Here is a 20,358-nt window from a genome sequence, read left to right as displayed (position 1 = left end):
CTTGTGTTTGTACCCCTTTACTCATACCCTCAATTTTTTTCAATGAACACTAAGTTGTTTAACGTTATTTTGTGTGTTTGTTTGAACCATATAGTGACATAGTTAATTATTAAGTAAATTATTTTTCTAATGAAAGCTAAGACGGTATCCTATCAAGGTGGTATCCAGAGGGGGTAGGGAGGTATTACATTTAAATGAAAATATCTCGAAATTTCTTTATTGAAAGCAGGAATCTCAAAAAGTAATTTTTTTTTAATTTAAAGCAGAGACGGCATTTTATCAAGGTGGTATAAAGAGGGAGGGGGGGTAGTGAGCTATCATATTTATATGATAATACCTCGATTTTTTTTAAAGCAGGGGTGGCAATAAGTTAATTATTTTTTTTATTTAAAGCAGAGACGGTATCCTATCAAGATAGTATCCATAGGGGGGGAAAGGGAGTTATTAGATATAAGTGATAGTACCTTGATCTTTTTTTATTGAAAGCAGGGATGCCAAAAAGTTGAAAAGTTGACAAAAATTAACAAGATTTTCGTGAGTAATACTTGATACAGCACTTGCATAGTTTTATCGTCCAAGGGGAAATGGACATATGCGTCCAACCCGTTTTTTTTTCTTATTGATGCAACGGGTTTAATTTGAAAACATTCATTCATAAGTATCAGGCAGATTCACACTAAAACGAATGGGTGTGACGAAAGCGATATCGACATCCCCACCTAAAGTTGCGCTCGAGTGACGATGGCGCCCTTGGTTTAGTGCCCAAGTTACATTAAAAGGCCAGGTCATAATAAAAGCTTTCAATTGGGGGGGTTCAGGGAGGAGTCTTTTACAGTCTTATGACCTCAGGATACTAGATGTTGCAACGTTCCTAAGTATCTACAGTGGTTTAAAAAACTCAATCACCCCACGAATAACGATCGAAAATATTCAGAGATAAAAGAAATTAAGCATTTGGAATATATTGACACCTTTTACAAAGCTTCGAAGAAAAGTAAAAAAAACTAAATACTCCTAACTACACTTCAAAGTAATTCTAAAAAGAAACTCTTTGGAGATTTCCATGGAAATGACCATAGCAGAGACTTTGAGCCTGGGTGGGAATCTAAGAGGAGTCTTTGTGTGTTTTGACCACAGGTGACTTATTGTTGCGACTTTCTTAAATTTGGTAATTTTTGTGAGCATTTGGAAATCAAAGCTTAAACTTAATAATTGATACTGAGTGTGTTACCATTTTGCTTGGATCAAAAGTGACGAACTAGGATGAAAATCTCAACATCTTCCTGGAGCTACTTCAGTCTGCATATTATTTCATTTAATTACATTTAAAATGGATGAGTTTTTCATTTTTTACCAGAAAATAGCTGGCATTTAATTTTTCTTCATGCCGAATAAACTATTAAGTGTTTTTTGTTTCATTGTAATTGAAGTGTTCTCATGTGAAGTGTTCATCATGTATTTTTCAATTTGATATGTTTACTCCTTTTAGATGCAGTTTATAATTTGACTGATATTAGGGAACAAGAATTACGGGAACATCAGCTAAGCTTCTGGATAACATCCTTTCTAATATACCCTTGAGTCTTCCCAGGGTCCTTATCAACGATGTATCTGACCACTTTGGAGTTTCAGCTAGCTTTAAAACTGTCACGAAGGTGGTTAATGGCAAAAAATCAAGGATTCCAGTGATCAGTAAAAGCGCGATGGTAAAATTTCAAAATTATGTAGAAATGGTGGATTGGTACAATATTCTAGGCGATGTTCAGGACACTAATTCGAAATTTGTTTAATTTTATGAAAAGTTGCAGAGTTTGATAAGTCAAGTAATGATATTGAAACCGTTTAATAGTAAGCACTCAAGTAAAAAACCTTGGATTAGTCCTGGTGATTTTGAAGCAAATAAATGTAAGAGATAAATTGTTTAGAGCTCAAATAATTAACCCGACACAAGAAAATAAGCAATTATATAAAATGTATCGAAATAGGTTGAATACAATTTTAAGAAATGAAAAAAAAGAAATATTTTGAGAAAAAGTTTAAGGAGGTCGAAGGATGCCCTAAGAAAACCTGGGGACTAATAAAAGAAGTGATTGGATTAAAAATAAATAGTGTACCTGATGAATTAGTTAGTGTAATGGGAAAGACTTTGAATTCTGAAAAGGACATATGCAATGAATTTCAGAGTTATTTTTCGAATATTGGTCTGAATATAGCTATGTCAGTTGTACCTGATAGTGGTGATCCAACGTTCGAGTCCTTACTTGATGTAAGGACCCCATTGATGTGTCTCTTCACCTTAGACTTCTAACAGTTGATGAAATTAAAAAATTTATTTATGGGTTGCGTAGTAATTCATCTGGTAGCGATCATATTACTCTAAAAACACTTAAATGTATTTTTCCTGTTATAGCTGAAGTTTTATGTGGGTTAATTAATGAGTGTTTTCGTCAAGGAAAATTCCCAGACTGTTTTAAAGTTTCCCGTATAACCCCAATTCATAAGGGTGGTATTCAAATGACCCAGGAAACTATAGACCGATATCTGTTTTACCCATTATTTCCCGTGTTTTAGAGAAGTGTTTTAGTATTAGAATGATGAGTTTTTCGGAGGATCATAAGTTACTGGTAGAGACACAATTTGGGTTCCGTAGAAAAAGGACAACGGAACAGGCGATGATTTATTTGACAACTATTATTAATGATGTATTAGATAAAGGTTTCAAAATAGGTGCTATATTTTTAGAACTGATGAAAGCTTTCGACACTGTGGATCATGAACTTCTACTTAAGAAGTGTGAGGTGTATGGTTTGAGGGGTAAATCATTAAATTTTCTAAGAAGTTTTTTAAGTAATCGTTATCAGTATGTCCAACTAAATGATTCTTCTTACGAAAAAAAAGCGTATTGAAATAAGTGTTCCGCAAGGATCAGTTCTCGGCCCTATATTATTCTTGATATTTATTAATGATTTACCAAATTGTCTGAATAATTTTTGCTATAGAATAAATGAACTAACGGTAAACCCGACTAATGAAACAGTTTCACTTTCTGCTGATGACACAACAGCCATTAGCACAGCTAAGACAGCGGAGCTGCTGCAGATTTCCATGAAGGAATCAGTTAATAGAATTACAGCATGGCTGAGGGTAAATAAATTAAGGATTAACATGGCTAAGTCTAACTTTATTATTTTCTTGCGATCATCGAACTTTTACCTATGGATCAAGGAATTAGATATGCCCAATGGCGTTATAAAACGGACTGCGTCTTTTAAATAACTTGGGATTGTAATAGACGAAACTCTATCTTTTAAGGAACATGTTACTTTAACAAGCAAAATTCTGGCAAGAAATCTCGGTATAATGAAGAAACTCCAACATTGTTTTCCCAAGTCTGTCCTTATCCATCTTTATTTTTCTTTAATACACCCGTATATACTTTATTGTTCAAGTATTTGGCTCTCTACTTTTTCTTCTACCCTAAAACCAATAAGAGTTCTACAAAATCATGCAGTAAGAATTTTAGCCGGTATATCTCCACGGATGTCTGTTCTTAAAATTTACCCAGATGTAATAATTTTGGCAGCTGCAGACCTTTGTGAATTCTTTATATTGTGCTTTATTTTGGACTGCAAAAGGATTTTGAGTCTCTTGGTTTTAGTTATACGTTGTCCAGTAGGTATACTGTTCATTCTCATGACACAAGGGTTAGCGCAGAGTTCTGTGTACCTAGAGGTATATCTTCCCGTTCATGTTTTTCTGTTCTTTATAGAGGTACGCGGAAATGGAATAGTTTGAACAGTGATATTAAGACTATTGGTGACCCCAATATTTTTAGAAAAATCATTAAGGAACTGCTTTTTGCTGAATATGAGTTTTGACTGATTAATTGATTTATTTATTGTGGGGGTTTTGTTGATATGATGTTCCCAGAGGATGTATAATATATGATATTATTTTGAATTTATTGTTTAGTGTGATGGTATTAGTGGTGTCGGTGGCCAAGTGTTCTTTGTGTTAAGGATTTTGTTTTCTCTACCTCCCCCACGGACAAGCTTTGCTTTTTAGGGGAGGCAGCAATAATTTTTTGTTGATATGTTGTTTTTTTTTTCAATAAATCCTTCTTCTTCTTTTTTGTTTCATTGTAATTGAAGTGTTCTCATGTGAAGTTTTCATCATGTATTTTTCAATTTGATATGTTTACTCCTTTTAGATTCATTTTATAATTTGACTGATATTAGGTATTTATCAATTTATAATTTGGAATGAATCCCCATAATAAAAAAACGACTAATATCTAAAAGAGGAGCCAAAAGCAATAAAAAAGCAGCAGTTTAGCCTTAGCCTACATGACATATATTCTATAAGGAAGTCAAAAAACTTTGAAATGCATTTTTTTTAAAATTGTAATTAAAAACCATTTTTTAATTAAAGAAGGCGTTTTAGGAATCCAAAATAGCAAAAAAAAAAAAAAAACAATCAATATCGAAGTCGTCAATTCCAACAGTTTTATAGGTGACAAAACAGATATAGTCAAAAGGCATTATGAAAAAATTAAGCTTCTAAGTTCAAAGTTATATTAAAAGTTTTTACCCAGATAACTGACGAATTTTGTGTTACGGTATTTGAAATTTTGTATGCAGTAATGCTCGATGAAAAAAAACTACTAATTTTGATAATTGTTTATGTTAATAATACATAACTAATAGATACTTTAACTACTCGTATTATGCAAGGGTTCTGAAACGCCACAGCCATTTCGTTTCTACCACATTTCTACTTCTCTTGAGGAATAGCGAAGAAGACCAGTTTCCAGCCAGCGACTTGTGAATTTTTTAACTCATGAATAGGCTCAAATCTGTTGTAAATTTAAGCTGTGATTTGAGAAAGACTGACGAAAACATTATTTTTTGCGGTCCAGATTGATCGTGCCGGCGGTACTCCGCCGACATCTTACCGGCGGCGCGGCACGGCGTGCGGTTTTTTGCCCCACCGTCGCTGGACTTCCCTCATCGTCGCGGCGCCAGGGTCTAGTCTTAGCAACTTAGTCTTCTAACTCATCAATCATCGGCATAATCCCAGTCTAGGAGATTTTTGCTTTCCCAATTGACTCTGTGATCACTTATTGCCTTTGCTTTGCTCCTTAGGATAAAGTCCATAAAAAAATATCCATATAAATGGGGATAGGATGCAACCCTGATTAACTGGTGATTTAATACGAAACCAGCTACTAACCGCATTTCCAATCCTAATCGTAGCAGTCTCGTACATAACACTAATGACTAATGTGCTTATCTGGTCTACGATACAAGGATATACCCTCTTCTACACGCTGAATCAAATGCTTGCTCATTTATCTAGAAAAACTGGAAACTAAAGGGATTTCATGATTCAGGCACTTCTCAATTATTAATCTAAGAGTGAAAGTTTGGTCGACGCATCCTCTCCCCTTCCTAAAAATACACTATTCTTTTCTTAAAACTTTACCTACAGCATCTCCAAGTCTAAAAAGTATTATCATAATAAGTAATTTGCTTCCTACTGATACCAAGTTAAAGTTTGTATAATTACCGCGCTCACTCTTACCACCTTTCTTATAGAGGGGTTTAACTCGTGTCTTCATAAAATCGCTAAGTACTTCCCATTAGTGAAAAATCCTACTCATAATTTTCAGTAACTTACCTCTAACTTCATAATCACCATATTTTAAAAACTCATTTACCACACTATCAGCACCTGGGACTTTTTTATTTTTAATCCTTTTAGTATTTTTGCTAATTCTTCCTCACAGAACACATCTTCCTTCACATCCAGTGCCATAATAAGCAGCCCTTTATAGATGGGCCCTTTTTGACAACCCGGTTGTACCTAGTGATTTTCATCTATTTCAACAATCCTCTCAAAATTCCCTAAAAGTTATAACTGATTACCCTTAGCTGTCACTGAGATATCGTAGATACAGCCCATTTGACAACCGGAATTCACATAGTGTCTTTTGATTCAGTTCAACATTTCCCTCAGCATGATTTGATAGTCTCTTCTTATACCTTTACTCGTTCCAGAACTATTGCAGATACGCCCTTCTAAAAACATGAACTTAAAAGTTTCACTTCAATACCCTTAGCCTTTTTGGACACCTAGGATCAAACATGCATTTACTTTCCCAATAATAAAACCTGTACGTTAACAATGGGCAACTAGCATAGTTTAAAACCATTGCCTCAAGGCTGTGGTATCTGTTATCTTTGTGGTTCCTATGATTATTTATTTTGATTCCTGTCTGTTTTAAATTTCATCCATCTATTGCTAGTAATTTCTGTTCATTTAGAGTTTGCATTACCATAGGACTTCTACTTTTGAACGTCTTAGGTTCTTATATGGCTTTTTTACTTTTCTTTAAAAATCTTTCTTTTTGAAAACGTTTTTTTTAATAAATCGGATAACAAGATTACTGGAATTGAGAGATGAATAAACATAGATCACACAGTTCATCCTACCATAACAGAGAAATACTTTTCCGAAACTGGCAATTTGGACCTTGCCCAATAAAGTGTTTAACAGCAAATCATTTGAAAATAGAAAAAATGGATCAAATTAATGGTATTTTGACCTTCAAAAAGGTATTGCCATGGTCAGATACCGACAGATTGAAACATTGGAGAATTATTTTAGAGAGAATGCTCTAGAGTTACCTGTAGTAAAGAGTCATATGCTTACAATGTTTTTTTTTTTTTTTTTTTCTAATTACTACGGAAGTGGTGCTAATAGCAACTTTGGAGGGGGCTCATTCGACTCAAAATTGAAAGTTCTACCGGCTCTTTTAAGAACCATAAAGTGATAAAACGTCAATCAGCCCTCCCCCTGCTATGCCCTTTTTGCTGCCATTATCCCCCTCCCCCCGTCTGCAGTCTCCAAGTGCATCTGATCAAAATTACAAGATAGAGTGCCAGAGTCATAAAAAGATTTTAAATATGAATGATTGAAGCGTCCAAAGCAAGACCCCTTGCCCGTTATGAGGCCTGGAGAACAATGTAAACTCTCAGCAATGCATTTTTCGGTCCTAATTTTCCAATGACTTTTTTGGGGAGTGAATTTTATAATCTCTAAATATTGGGAATTAATTTACTGGGAACGTGTGGTGATTCCAGATCTTTCAGTCTACAATAATGCACAAGTAAACATATCCGTAATTTAAAAGAGTGACATAGAATTTTCCTAACAATTAGCCAGCCTAAAACAGCTAGAAAGTATCTTCCCATGACTAAATCTCACAGAATATCGTAGGGGGCGGGGGGGGGGGATCTTTTAAATAATGTTGAGGAACTCCAATTGCCAATGCTGGTCAGTTCCAGATATTCGAGACACGGACTAAGATAATTTTCTGAGGGAGGTCTGAAGCATGATAAATTTAGATTTAGTTCAACATTCTCATTCAAAGGTATCTTTACATAAGATATGCTTGACAATACACCAATAGTAAAAAAAAACGAAGATTCTGATGAATCAAGTAAATATTTTACCTAAACGGAGCTCGCCAAAATTCCCACAGCCAATTTTTTTTCCAACTCGAAAATTGGGGCCTACCATCAACACACCCGAATTCCCTGACTGTCCGGACTGCCGACCTGAGACAGATGAAGAATGCATAGTAGATGATATGGCTAATTGCGAGGATGTCGTCAGGTTACCCGCGCTCTGCGTTGTTTGTAACTGCGCTTCTGAACTTGCTGGTGTTAATCCTTGGCCCAAACTTAGGTTAAGTCCTATACTAGCAGTTGTCAAGTTATGTCCGTCCTTTTTGTTAGGGGTAGTATTATAACTACCACCACGTTTTGAATTCGAATAATTTGCAATACCACTTGCATTCACAGTCAAATTTTCAACGTCACCATTTCCACTGTCTTCCCACTTGCTGTCTCGTTTTAGCATATTTGGGATTGAGCATGCCCGTGCACTTTTAAGCGATCTTTATCCAATCAATTAGACACCTGAAAGGAAAAAAAGTGAAAATAGTATTCGAAAGTTTATAGCAGTAAAGTAAGTGGCTTCTCTTATTGAAAAAAAATAACAGTTGCTAAACAAGAACTCTACTTGAGTTAGATGACAAAAGCAAGTAATTCTTTGAAAATAGAAGAATGCTTACAGAGACTCTATGGAGGCTGATTCAGGGTTAGCTATAGAAAATCAAAGATGAGCTTGAAATAATACTTATGGTAATATTTAAGTCAACGCCTACATAAACCAATCTAGGAGCGGACCAGAAACAGGGAGGGGGCTCTAGACCCACTTTTTGCAAAATCACAAGACTTTTCTCCGCAATATCTTTCGATTATATCTATTTTTAACGACCAGACAACCCACTGCGAAACAATTTCTCAGTAAAAAAAAATTAAAAAAGAAAGAAAAAACTTTTCACATTTTCTCTCTATTTATCTTTGTTATACTAGAAAGCCAAAACTTGAATGCTAAAACTTTTTTTTAACTTTTTTACTTAAAAAAAATTAATGATAGTGCTTTGATGTGTTTAAATTTGGAGAATTTGTTAGATTTAATGTTTCATGTGCTCTCTAAAAAAATGGCAAAAATTATGATTTACTCTTAAAAATCACATTCGGTCGAAAGTGGCAGAACATCATTTTATTTACTTATAACATCGAACATTAACAAAAAATTTAAAACAGCCACATCTCCTCGAAATACAACGGCACAACATTGAGGAGGGATAACCAAACAAATTAATAACAAAGCAAAAATGTTAACCTCAGAAGGGGTTTAACATAATACAAAGCATAACTACAACATTACGTACCCAGCTACCACTAACTTAAAACTCAACAATCAAATCTTTCCCAAAAACACAGATAAATAAAAATATGACAATAACAACACTAACATTCATCCTTTAATTTTTTATACACTTAGCAAAAAATATATTTGATTTAATACATTGAATTAAACAAAAGGTATTCTTGGCTGCGAGGATTTTACATTGACATCCCTGGCATACACTACTTTTAGAACTATTACTTACGACGAGATAAAGGTTTTTTTACTACGGTGCACACACTATGGAACTTTTTTGTTGGTGGTGTCAATTCACCAATGGATTTGTGTTTTTTTTTTTAAGTTTTTAAGACACTTCTTGTGTGTAGATTCCTGTTTTTCCCGTTCCTTAGCACTTTTCAGCGAAAATAAAAAATAAACTCAAATAAGAGTTTCAAATTTAGAAACCTTACTTTCCAAATGGGGGAAGGGTTTTTTCCCAAGTAGGGGGTATTTTCCATGAGGTTTACTTTCCGTGGGGGGGGGGGTCCGGGGATTTAAACACCCCCCATTCACTCTATTCATTTATGTTATTTTACTGTGTTCACTGCCGTATGTTTGGCTTTAAAATACACTTATTTGTCTATCTATCTAATATGCAGAATAATTGTACCAAACACATTTTGCATGCAGACCCGCTATGCTTAACCCCCTCCCCCCTAATGTGCACATCTATAGCGCAAATTTATTTCTAAAGTAACGAAGAAACTAACAAAAAAACCGGTGTGTTCTCGAATTTTACACACCGTATACTTGAGTGAGTGGCGCATAATACACAAATACCAAAATTCCATCCCCCTGCCGAAATTAAAAAAATAAAACTCAGATAAAATTATCAAATTTGGAAATCCTATTCCGCGGGGGATATCTTCCACGGGGGGATACTTTCCGCGGGAGGCGGGGGGGGGGGGGGTATTTTCCGGGAGGTATTGGCCTAGAACCTTAAATAAGATAGATTTTGGCGACCTTGTCAACTTCTTTAACGATTACCCACCAGGAAAAGTATAAAAAATGCTTTATCCTTAGAGCAATGTGCTGAATTTACAGATTTTACAAAAAGAAATTCTGCTTCTTTTTACAGAAAATATCTGGTGAAGATTTCTTAGTCTACCGAGTCCCTGTAGGAAGTCTTTTACTATCCTCTTATATTTTTGCCATTGGAATTCCTTCTATGAACATTGATCTTGTCTCCCTTTTACCTATAGTAGATCAATTACCGACAAGACAAGTAAAAAAAAGGGAGGAGAAAAACTAGAAGGCTTTCATGAAAAGGAGGGATGTGCAACATTCTTACTAGAGGAGCACCCTTCTACTATGAAGAATTCCATGCTCGCTCATAGTACCAGCTAGTCTAGCTAATACTAGTAATAACTTTGAACCCTTCCCCAGTGAGTTTAGACTCGACTCTTTATCACACTGCCTGCAGACACTCAGTCCAATAGGGCTTTGCTAAGCTTCGGGGCAAGATCTAACTGCGAGTCTCCTAGATCTAACTGCATAAAGTCCCTTGGCGGTCTCCACGGAAGCCATCCCTTGCTAGGGATCTGAATATGATTTCCAGTTTTGACCCCTTCATCCCTCCTCTGAACTTTTTGACAGTGCATGCCCACTATAGTATATAAATAACTTCAAGAAAGCTATTAGCTGCTTCCCAAGCATCAACTAGGACTTAAAATGTACTATATGATAAAAGCTCAAAACCACAAGCTTAAGATTTTAATAATCATAGGTAGCGCAATAGCGCTGCCTAAGTAAAGAACGATGTGGGGACAATGTAATGTTTATTTCTTGGTCTTAGACCAGGGCACTTCGTATCGAAGGAGTTGTCGTAGAAACTTCGAAAAGGGCTCATTTGATTGAAAATGGGAGTGGCTTGTGCCCTTTTTAATAGTCGAAAGTGATTGGAGGGCAAATAGCCCCCCCCCCCCACGCCCATCTGTTCCCCAAACACATCCAAAAAAAATTTTGAGATAGCCATTTTGTTCAGCGTATGTGATTTCCAGATAGAAAATATATTTTTGAGGAGGTCACTCCCCCACAACCCTCAGGGCAAGGGTTTTAAGTTATACCCTGGGGGCATATAAGAACGATGTCGGCACAATGTTTTTTTTTTTTTTTTTTTTTCCTTTAGACCAGGACATTTCGTATGGAAGGAGTTGTCGTAGAAACTTGGAAAGGGGCTCATTTAATTGGAAATTGGAATGGCTAGTGCCCTTTTTAATAGTCGAAAGGGAATGGAAAGCAATTAACAATCCTTCCACGCCCACCATTTACCCAAACACATCCAATCAAAAATTTGAGATATCTATTTTGTTCATCGTAAGTTATTTACCCATATAAAGTTTGTTATTGAGGAGGACACTCCCCCAGAGGCTTTAGGGCAAGGGTTGTAAGTTATGCCCTGGGGTTATTTAAGGTTTTTATAGAAAGCGTTGTCGTAGAAACTTCAAAAAGGGCTCATTCGATTGGAAATTGAAATGGCTAGTGCCCTTTTTAATAGTCAAAAGTGATTGGAAGGCAACTAACACCCCTTCCATGCCCACCATTTTCCCCAACTCATCCAATCAAAATTTTGAGATAGCCTTTTTGTCAGGAAATTATACTTTTGAGCAAGATACTCCCCCCACAGTCTTCAGGGCAAGGGTTATAAGTTATGCAGTGGGGGCATATAAAATTTTATTGAAATCTTTGTCCTAGAAACTTGAAAAGGGCTCATTCGATTGGAAATTCAAAGGTCTAGTGCCCTTTTCAATAGTCGAAAGTGATTTGAGGGCAACTAAACCCCCTCTCACGCCCACCTTTTCGCCAAACACATACAATAAAAATTTTTAGACAGCCATCTTGTTCAGCGTCGTTGATTCCCAGATAGAAATTATGATTTTGAGGAGGACACTCCCCCACAGCCCTCAGGGCAATGGTTGTAATTTATGCACTGGGGGCATATAAGGTTTTTAGAGAAAGTGTTGTCGTAAAAACTTCAAATAAGGATCATTCGACTGGAAATTCAAAGGAATGGTGCCCTTTTTAATAGTCGAAAGTGATTGGAGGGCAACTAACCCCCCTCTAACGCCCACCTTTTCGCCAAACACATCCAATAAAAATTTTAAGACGGCCATTTTGTTCAGCGTCGTTGATTCCCAGATAGAAATTATGATTTTGAGGAGGACACTCCCCCACAGCCCTCAGGGCAATGGTTGTAAGTTATGCCCTGGGGGCATATAAGGTTTTTAGAGAAAGTGTTGTCGTAAAAACTTCAAATAAGGATCATTCGACTGGAAATTCAAATGAATGGTGCCCTTTTTAATAGTCGAAAGTGATTGGAGGGCAACTAACCCCCCTCTCACGCCCACCTTTTTCCAAAACACATCCAATCAAAATTTTAAGATAGCCATTTTCTTCAACGTAGTTGAAAGTTCTGGAAATTAGGTCTTTGAGGATGACCCCCCCCCCAAAGCCCTCAACGTACGTTGTTATTAAAACTTTCAGAGGAGAGCAGGATCGTTTCAGGAAAGGGATAGGCTCTGCTGACAAGATTTTTCATGCTTAGAATAAAATTGAAAAATGTCTGAATCCTTTGACTTCTTTAGAAGATAGTCTTCTGTCAACTTTCCAGATTCATATCCAACTGTTAGTTGAACGTTTGTCTCAAGTTCCCTTCAAATCCTGTCAACTTTGTAACTGCCGGTAAACAGTTTTTCTCTTGCTATTTTCAGCCTTAAGTTAACTTCAAAGACTAAAATATGGCAATTTTTACTTTAGACATTGACAAGAGTAATCCTACATACCCTAAGCTAGCTTTATTATAAAATACTCGACCGTCTTACTATCAGGCAAGTAGGCTACCATGTCATTCTATGGGTTACGTTAACCTACGTATTACGGCCAAATACATTATTTTAAATTACTTACTCATTGTACCTACAAATAATAGCAGTCTTTTAGTATTGCTTTTTTCTTTACCAACACCAAATCCAAATAAGCAAATATACCAACCACCCCTATGTCAATCTATTTACTTAATTAATTAAAAAAAAACTTTTTCACAAAATAAGTTTTTCAAAGAAAAGTAAAGAACTCCATTAAACAAAATATGAGCAAAAATAAAATTAAATAATCTACCAAGCGTGAAACTACCACAAATCAGCACTTATAAATAAATGAAACCCAAAACGAACAGGAATTATAATAAATAACCAAGTAAAACTCAAAACGAGCAGAAATTAACATAAGTTGGGCTCAAAACCCCTATGCCTTCCCAAGGCCAGAACATAATTTGCACTTTACTGAAAAAAATATTGATATTTTTACTTTTATAACTTTGATCAATTAAATAATATTAACATTTTGATTACTAAATATCAGTATATGTATATTAAACTGACAATGCACATTCATTCGTATTTTTTTCAGTAAAGTGCAAATTATGTTCTGGCCTTGGGAAGGCATAGGGGTTTTGAGCCCAACTCTTTACTTTTCTTTGGAAAACTTGTTTTGAGAGAGTTTTTTTTTAATTAATTTCTGTTCGTTTTATACTGACATAGTCTTTTCAGGGAAACAGAAAATAATACTTTAAATCTTTTCATTTTTTTAAGAATTTATAGTTTGGCCTGCTGTTTGTATGCTGGAGAAAATTTTTCAGCAATTTTTAACAACATACACCCTTTGAAAAATGTGGACGCAAACAGTAGTGTTTAATTTAGTTTCATACCTCCTATAGTTGACCTGAAATGGAAAACTTGATACCATCAAAAAATCTGTTTACTTTCTTTGATAGCTTTGATACATTTACGCGATTTTGATTTGGTTGAATTTTAAGAGCAGAAGTAGCCCCGAAAGTTTGAACATAAAACCCTCAGTCGTTCTTGGGATACTGCTGAGATGCCTTATTGGGAATTAGCATTAACACAGTGCATTTTGATTTAATTTTAAGGCAACATTTAGTTTTTAAACATAAAGGCAAATGGGAAGGTGGGTGTGGGAGGGGGATTAGTTTCTCTCCGATCACTTTCGACTATTAAAAAGGGTATCAGCCCTTTCTATTTTCAATCGAATGAGCCCTTTTCGAAGTCCTACGACAACTCCTTCGATAAGAAGTGCCCTGGTCTAAACAACACAACAACAACAACAAAAATACATTATACCCACATCGATCTTTACTATAAAAATTTCAAGCCTTTCAATCACTTTCGACTATTAAAAAGGGCACTAGGCCTTTCAATTTCTAATCGAATGATCCCTTTTTGAGTTTCTAAGACAACGCTTTCTATAAACACCTTATGTGCCCCCAGGGCATAAATTACAGCCTTTACCCTAAAGGCTGTGAGGGCGGTTGTCATCCTCTAAGACCAAATTTCCAGAGCTTTCAACTACGTTAAACAAAATGGCTATCTCAAAATGTTGATTGGATGTGTCTGGGAAAATGGTGGGCTTGAGAGGGTTGTTATTCGCTCTCCCATCACTTTCAACTATTAAAAAAGGCACTAGCCCTTTCAATTTCCAATCAAATGAGCCCTTTTTAAGTTTCTACGACAACGCTTTCCATATAAACCTTATATGCCCCCAGGACATAACTAACAACCCTTGCCCTGAGGGTTGGGTGGAGGTTGTCATCCTTAATGACCTAATTTCCAGAGTTGTCTGCTACGTTGAACAAAAGGGTTATCTGAAAATTTTGATTGGATGTCTTTGGGGATATTGTGAGCGTGACGGGGGGGTTAGTTACCCTCCGGTCACTTTCGACTGTGAAAAAGAGAGCTAGCCTTATCTATTTTAGATAAAAAGAACCCCTTTTGAAGTTTCTTCGAAGACTCTATCTATAAAAAACCGAATAGGCCCCCAGGGAATAAATTATAAACTTTACTCTTCGGGCTCTGGGAGGTTTGTCATCCCTAAATACATAATTTTCAGAAACTTTCAACTACATTGAACAAAATGGCTATCTCTAAACTTTGATTGAATATGTTTGGGGAAAGGTGGGCGTGAGAGGGGGGTTAATTGCTCTACACTCACTTTCGACCATTAGAAAGGGCAATTTCAATTTCCAATCAAATGAGCCCTTTTTGAAATTTCTACAACAACTTTCTATATAAACTTTACATGCCCCAGGGCATAACTTACAACCCTTGCACTAAGGGCCCTGATCCTAAAAGACCTAATTTCCAGAACTTTCGACTACGTTGAACAAAATGGATATCTCAAAATTTTGATTGGATGTTTTTGGGGAAATGGTGGGCGTGAGAGGGGGTTAGTTGCCCTTCAATCACTTTCGGCTATTAAAAAGAGCACTAGCCCTTTCAATTTCCAATTGAATGAGCCCTTTTTGAAGTTTCTACAACATCGTTTTCTATAAAAACCTTATATGCCCCCAAGGCATAACTTACTATCCTTGCCCTGAGGGCTGTGGGGGTGAAGGTGTTGTCATCCTTAAATACCTAATTTCCAAAACTTTCAACTACGTTGAATAAAATGGGTATAAAATTTTTTTTTGATTGGATGTGTTTGGGGAAAAGGTGGGCAAAAGAGGGGGGTTAGTTGCCCTCAAATCACTTTCGAGACTATTAAAAAAAGGCACTAGCCCTTTGGATTTTCAATCAAATGAGCCCTTTTTCACGTTTCTACGATACAGATTTCAAAAAAAAGTTTCATGCCCTCAGGCAATAACTTATTACCATTGCCCTGAAGACTGTGGGGAGAGTGTTCTAATCAAAGGTATAATTTCCTGAACTTTAAACTGCGTGGAAAAAATGGCTATCTCAAAATTCTGATTGGATGTTTTTGGGTAAATGGTGGGCGTGGAAGGGGTGTTAGTTGCCTTCGAGTCACTTTCGACTATTAAAAAGGGTACAAGCCATTTCAATTTCCAATCGATTGAGCCCTTTTGAAGTTTCTACGACAACGCGTTCTACATAAACCTTATATGCCCCAAGGGCATAACTTACAACCCTTGCTTTGAGGGCTGTGGGGGGGGCAAAGTCAAATAAAGCTCCCCGAATATGGGATTTTCACTAATTGAAAGAGGAGCTGGGCCAAGAGACTTGCCATCTTATTCTTTTTGCTCATGCCATCTTAGGCTGTGACTCCACTTCACGGATCCACAGTGTGGGAAAAGGCCTTGCTCTGAAGAAGCTAATGGCTGATGTCAATTTTCGTATATCAGCTGCAGTTTTCATGCTGAAGTCAGCTTCGAAGGAGGAAGTAAGGGTTGCAGGAGAAGACGCTCTGCTCATGATATATGGCTCATCAAAAGAGGGAATTCTGAATGAACTAACGCATCCCACCAGCCCCTCATCTGCTTCTGAAAATAGTGAGGTGCTCCTGTCAACTGGAATGTAGCTCAGCGAGCTGTAGCTGCTTTAAAAACGGCTTAGCTTGCACTGCAGCGTGTAAAACGTGCAAAGGGTCAGATTGGATCTTTAGGGCAAGGCGCTCATAAAGAATAATATCTGGTTAGGTTAGGTTTCAATGCTCCTCTTTACCTTCATTTGAAAAGGCTTACTTTATTTTATTTAAATTCTATTCATTTTGATAAAATATCCAGGATTATCCAAAATAAGGTTGATAAACAGTCCACTAAAATTCAAGAAAAATATGCCAATGTAAAAACCATGCACTGGAAATTTTGAAAGTTACAATTTCTATGTAAACAGTATTACTGTGCAATTTTTTTTACTAGATGTTCTCATCTAATCACATGCCAGCAACCAATAAAATCCCGAAAAACGGCCAACAATTTATTGATAACTGATGATAAAAAAAATGTAACATAGTGCTTGGAAGGGCATCAATGGGGGGGGAGGGTCAGGATTGAGCTTTAGTCTCCTAGATTTTGAAAAATTTCTCTTGGGGAGGTATGTTCACTGAAATATGTCTTTTTGACATTTTCAGTGTAAGAAAAAAAAATTAATTTGCCTCGCGCCTAAATTTTGAAAAATATCTCTTACCATCGAAAACCATTAAAACTTAAATACCTCAGAAACATATATTCTATATTCTAGAATAGCTAACATGTTGATAAGATGACAAAAAAATAATATGATGTAAACACATACATTACCTCATGTAAATAATATTGCCATTTAATTTATAATTGCCTCTAAGTAAATGCCCTTGAACTACCTACCAGCATGCCTAAGAACTTTTCAAAACCTGCTATTTTGCTAAGCAAACCAAAAAAACATAGCGTTCTGGTGGTAGGCAGTAGGCTAGCAAGGCAGTGTCAATAAAAAAGCAACATGTCAGAAACAGGTACATTACCTTACTTGTCATTTTTGGAAGATTCTATACAAACGAGCTCTAATTTTAGAGTCAAATTTGGCTCACGATCTAAACAATTATTGGTAAAATTCTAGACGATGGACTTATTGCCATCTTGAAACATAGTTGAGTCAGGTAAACAATGCTTTAAGGAATGAATTTAGAGTCAAAACTATACCTCAGGAAGATATCCTTAAGTTTGTATCTCCACTCTTTCCTTATATCTATAGCTTAAACGATTTCATAGAAAAGATGTCTATAACTCTTTTAACTTTGTCGAAGGAGATATGTTTCCTTACTTCGGTTTGAGTCTACTTTCCATTGACTTTAGGTTTTAAACAGTTTGTGGGAACGAACTGTAAACAAGGAGCGACCGAGCTCAATAGTAACTAAAACACTAAAACACAAAATTTTGATACGAATAGATACATTAAAAGAATCAAATTTTTATGCTGATATCAAATATGTAAGTTTCATCAAGTTTATTGTTACCCATAAAAAAACGAGCCTGAGAAAATTTGCCTAGTTTTAGAAAAAAAAAGCGGAAATACACCCTAAAAGTCATAGAATCTTAATCATACCATTAGATTCCGCGTATCAGATAGCCCTACTGTAGAGGTATCAAGCTCATATCTGGAAAAATGTGGAATTATGTACTTTTTGCCAGAAGAAAGATCATGGATGTGTGTTTATTTGTTGTATTTTTTCCAGGGGCGATCGTATCGACCCATTGGTCCTAGAATATCACGAAAGGGCTCATTCAAATGGAAATTAAAAGTTCTAGAGTCCTTTTTAAGTAACCAAAAAAATTGGAAGGCAACTAGGCCCCCTCTCATGCTCATTTTTTCCCAAAGTCGCCCAATCAAAATTTTGATATAGCCATTTTATTCAGCATGTCGAAAAATCTGATCTAATAAAATCTAATAACTTTGTCTTGGAGGATGACTTAATCCCCCACAGTCCCCGGGGGAAGGGCTGCAGGCTATGAACTTTGCCAATAGTTTACATTTAGTATTGATTATTGGGAAGTATACAGACGTTTGCAGGGGGGATTTTTTTCTGGTGAGGGGCGAGGTCGAGCAGAGGGGGTTACGTGGAACGGTCTATCCATGGAGGAATTTTTCATGGGGGAAGGAAATTTTCCATGAAGAGCGCGCCGGATAACCCAGCATTATTAAAAAACAAAAACAGATTAAATAAAAAAAACAAGTTTTTTTTTCAACTGAAGGTAAGGAGCAACATTAAAACTTAAAACGTACAGAGATTATTACGTGTATGAGGGGGTTCGCCCCCACGTCAATGCCTCGCTCTTTATGCTAAATTTTTTTTAGTACTTTCAAAAGAGCTACTTATTCTAATTAAACAGCCTTTGTGATTCAGGGGTCATTCTTAATGAATTGGAACAAAATTTGAACTTAGCGTAAAGTGTGATGTATTGACGAGGGGGCAAAACCCGTCATATACGTAATAATTTCTGTTCGTTTTAAGTTTTAAATGTTGCTCCTTACTTTCAGTTGAAATTTTTTTTTTTTTATTCAATTAAAAACATAAATCCAATAAATTCAGGAGGATATTTTTTGTGGTCTAGCAAGAAAAAATCCTTTCAGATCATTAATCTCGAAATACACCTATAAAGTGTTATGGATTCAACCAATATTTCATTTCTTGTAGCACAAGGAAATATTTTGTAGTTAATCTTCTGTTTAGCACTTTTTACGATCTTGAAAAGTTCAAGAACTATGTGAGTTTGAAAAACTAAATGAAGCCAAAATTAGGGCCTGCAAAGGTGTTGACTCTACTAAGCTTTATGCAAAAAAAAATGCAAGAAAACTGGGTTATTAAATTTATTTTTCTTTTGTTCAACCCCTCCTCCCTGGATTCCCTGTACCTGTGCTAAATATTTCTGGTTTAATCTTCTTACACTTAAATGTAATCTATGAAATTTAATTGTGCAGTTAGCTATTTTACCATGTAAGCATCATGTTACCTCAAGGGTTATTTTAGGACCAAATGCCGCATTGGTTTTAACTATAATTATATTAACTATTATAACTATCAAAAATAAAGCAGTCTATTTTCAATGGGATTTATCATCCCTGCACCAAGGTGGCCTAAATAAAGATATCATCTATCCCTGTTACTACCAATCTAGGTATTAAAGTCCCCTAATAAGAATACTATATTTTTACCTGGGATTATATCTATTTAATATTTATAATTTATTTTTACTCTCCTTAGACACATTAATTAAAAATTAAATTTTCCAAAAAAGAAGCTTTTCAAAGAAAACTAAAGGCCATATTAAACTTAAGATCAGCAAAAATTAAGTCCTATAATAATTCAAATTGAAAACGACCAGAAATTACTATTTAAGAATAAATGGAACCCAAAACAAACAAAATCTAAATAAACAATCATAGTAAACAAACATACAATAGGTAGTATTATAAATGAGTAAATAAATCTTGAGATGAGTAAAACAAATTGAACATGCAAATCAAGCTAAAAACAAACAAAATTACTACAAACAAGAGTCTGGGTACTGCCTCCTTCCCCAACTGTAAAAATCTAAACCCTACTGCGTCACTGGCGCTTTACCGAAAACGAATTAGGTATATTACAAATATTTTCTTTTGATATTTACAACATTGAAAACAAAAATAAATATTACACCAAAAAATCTTGAACTGCTGAATCCTAAAATCCTAAACTGCTCAGCTTCCAGTAATCAATTTCATTATATATCAAATATTCAGTTTTATTTTCTTAGTTCTTTCCAAGGACTGTTCAAGACACATACAGTTTTCAAACGAATTATATTACGAATATTTTCTTTTGTGCTTATTACTACTACTACTACTAACAACAACTCACTGCAGCACCAAGCCACCAGAGGCCAACACAGCTACGCATGCTCCTCATCTATCCTAATCTATTCAAAGCCTCCCTCTTTCCATCCTCCCAGGAAGTTCCCATTTCCGTTAAATCTTTCTTTACATCCTCCCACCCGAACCACAGATGCCCTGCTTTCCGTTAAGCCCTAGACAGTTGGCCGAAAAGGACATTTTTGAAAATCTGTCATCCTTCATCTGCAGAACGTACCCTAGCCATCGCAACCTTTCTTTCATTATAGCCCTAGAAAGCGGGATTCAACAGAACTTTTCGTACAGCCCGTTTGAAATATTTTCGTTTGAAATACAGTCAGTCAGCTGGGTACCAAAGACAATCTGTAAGCAATTTCTCTGGAAAACATCTAGCAAATCTTCCTCCTTTTTTAGGAGCGCT

The 20,358-nt window shown here is 35.8% G+C and overlaps 1 protein-coding gene across 2 annotated transcripts in view; it reads right to left on the bottom strand.

The window, feature by feature from the left end:
* gish (casein kinase I gish) overlaps window positions 1–20,358 on the bottom strand; it is a 156,404-nt gene that overhangs the window by 123,349 nt on the left and 12,697 nt on the right. For both annotated transcript variants that reach the window (XM_089094620.1, XM_089094621.1), the window contains exon 2: window positions 7,518–7,985. In XM_089094620.1, the coding sequence (XP_088950746.1) occupies window positions 7,518–7,926 (409 nt within the window). In that variant the 5' untranslated portion in view covers window positions 7,927–7,985. The remainder of the gene's footprint in view (window positions 1–7,517; window positions 7,986–20,358) is intronic.

The sequence above is a fragment of the Artemia sp. Qi Xiang Cuo genome, chromosome 9 (assembly GCF_049724085.1).
Source record: "Artemia sp. Qi Xiang Cuo chromosome 9, ASM4972408v1, whole genome shotgun sequence".
In the NCBI taxonomy this organism is placed as follows: Eukaryota; Metazoa; Arthropoda; class Branchiopoda; order Anostraca; family Artemiidae; genus Artemia; species Artemia sp. Qi Xiang Cuo.
This window is presented reverse-complemented; position numbering and strand designations above follow the sequence as displayed.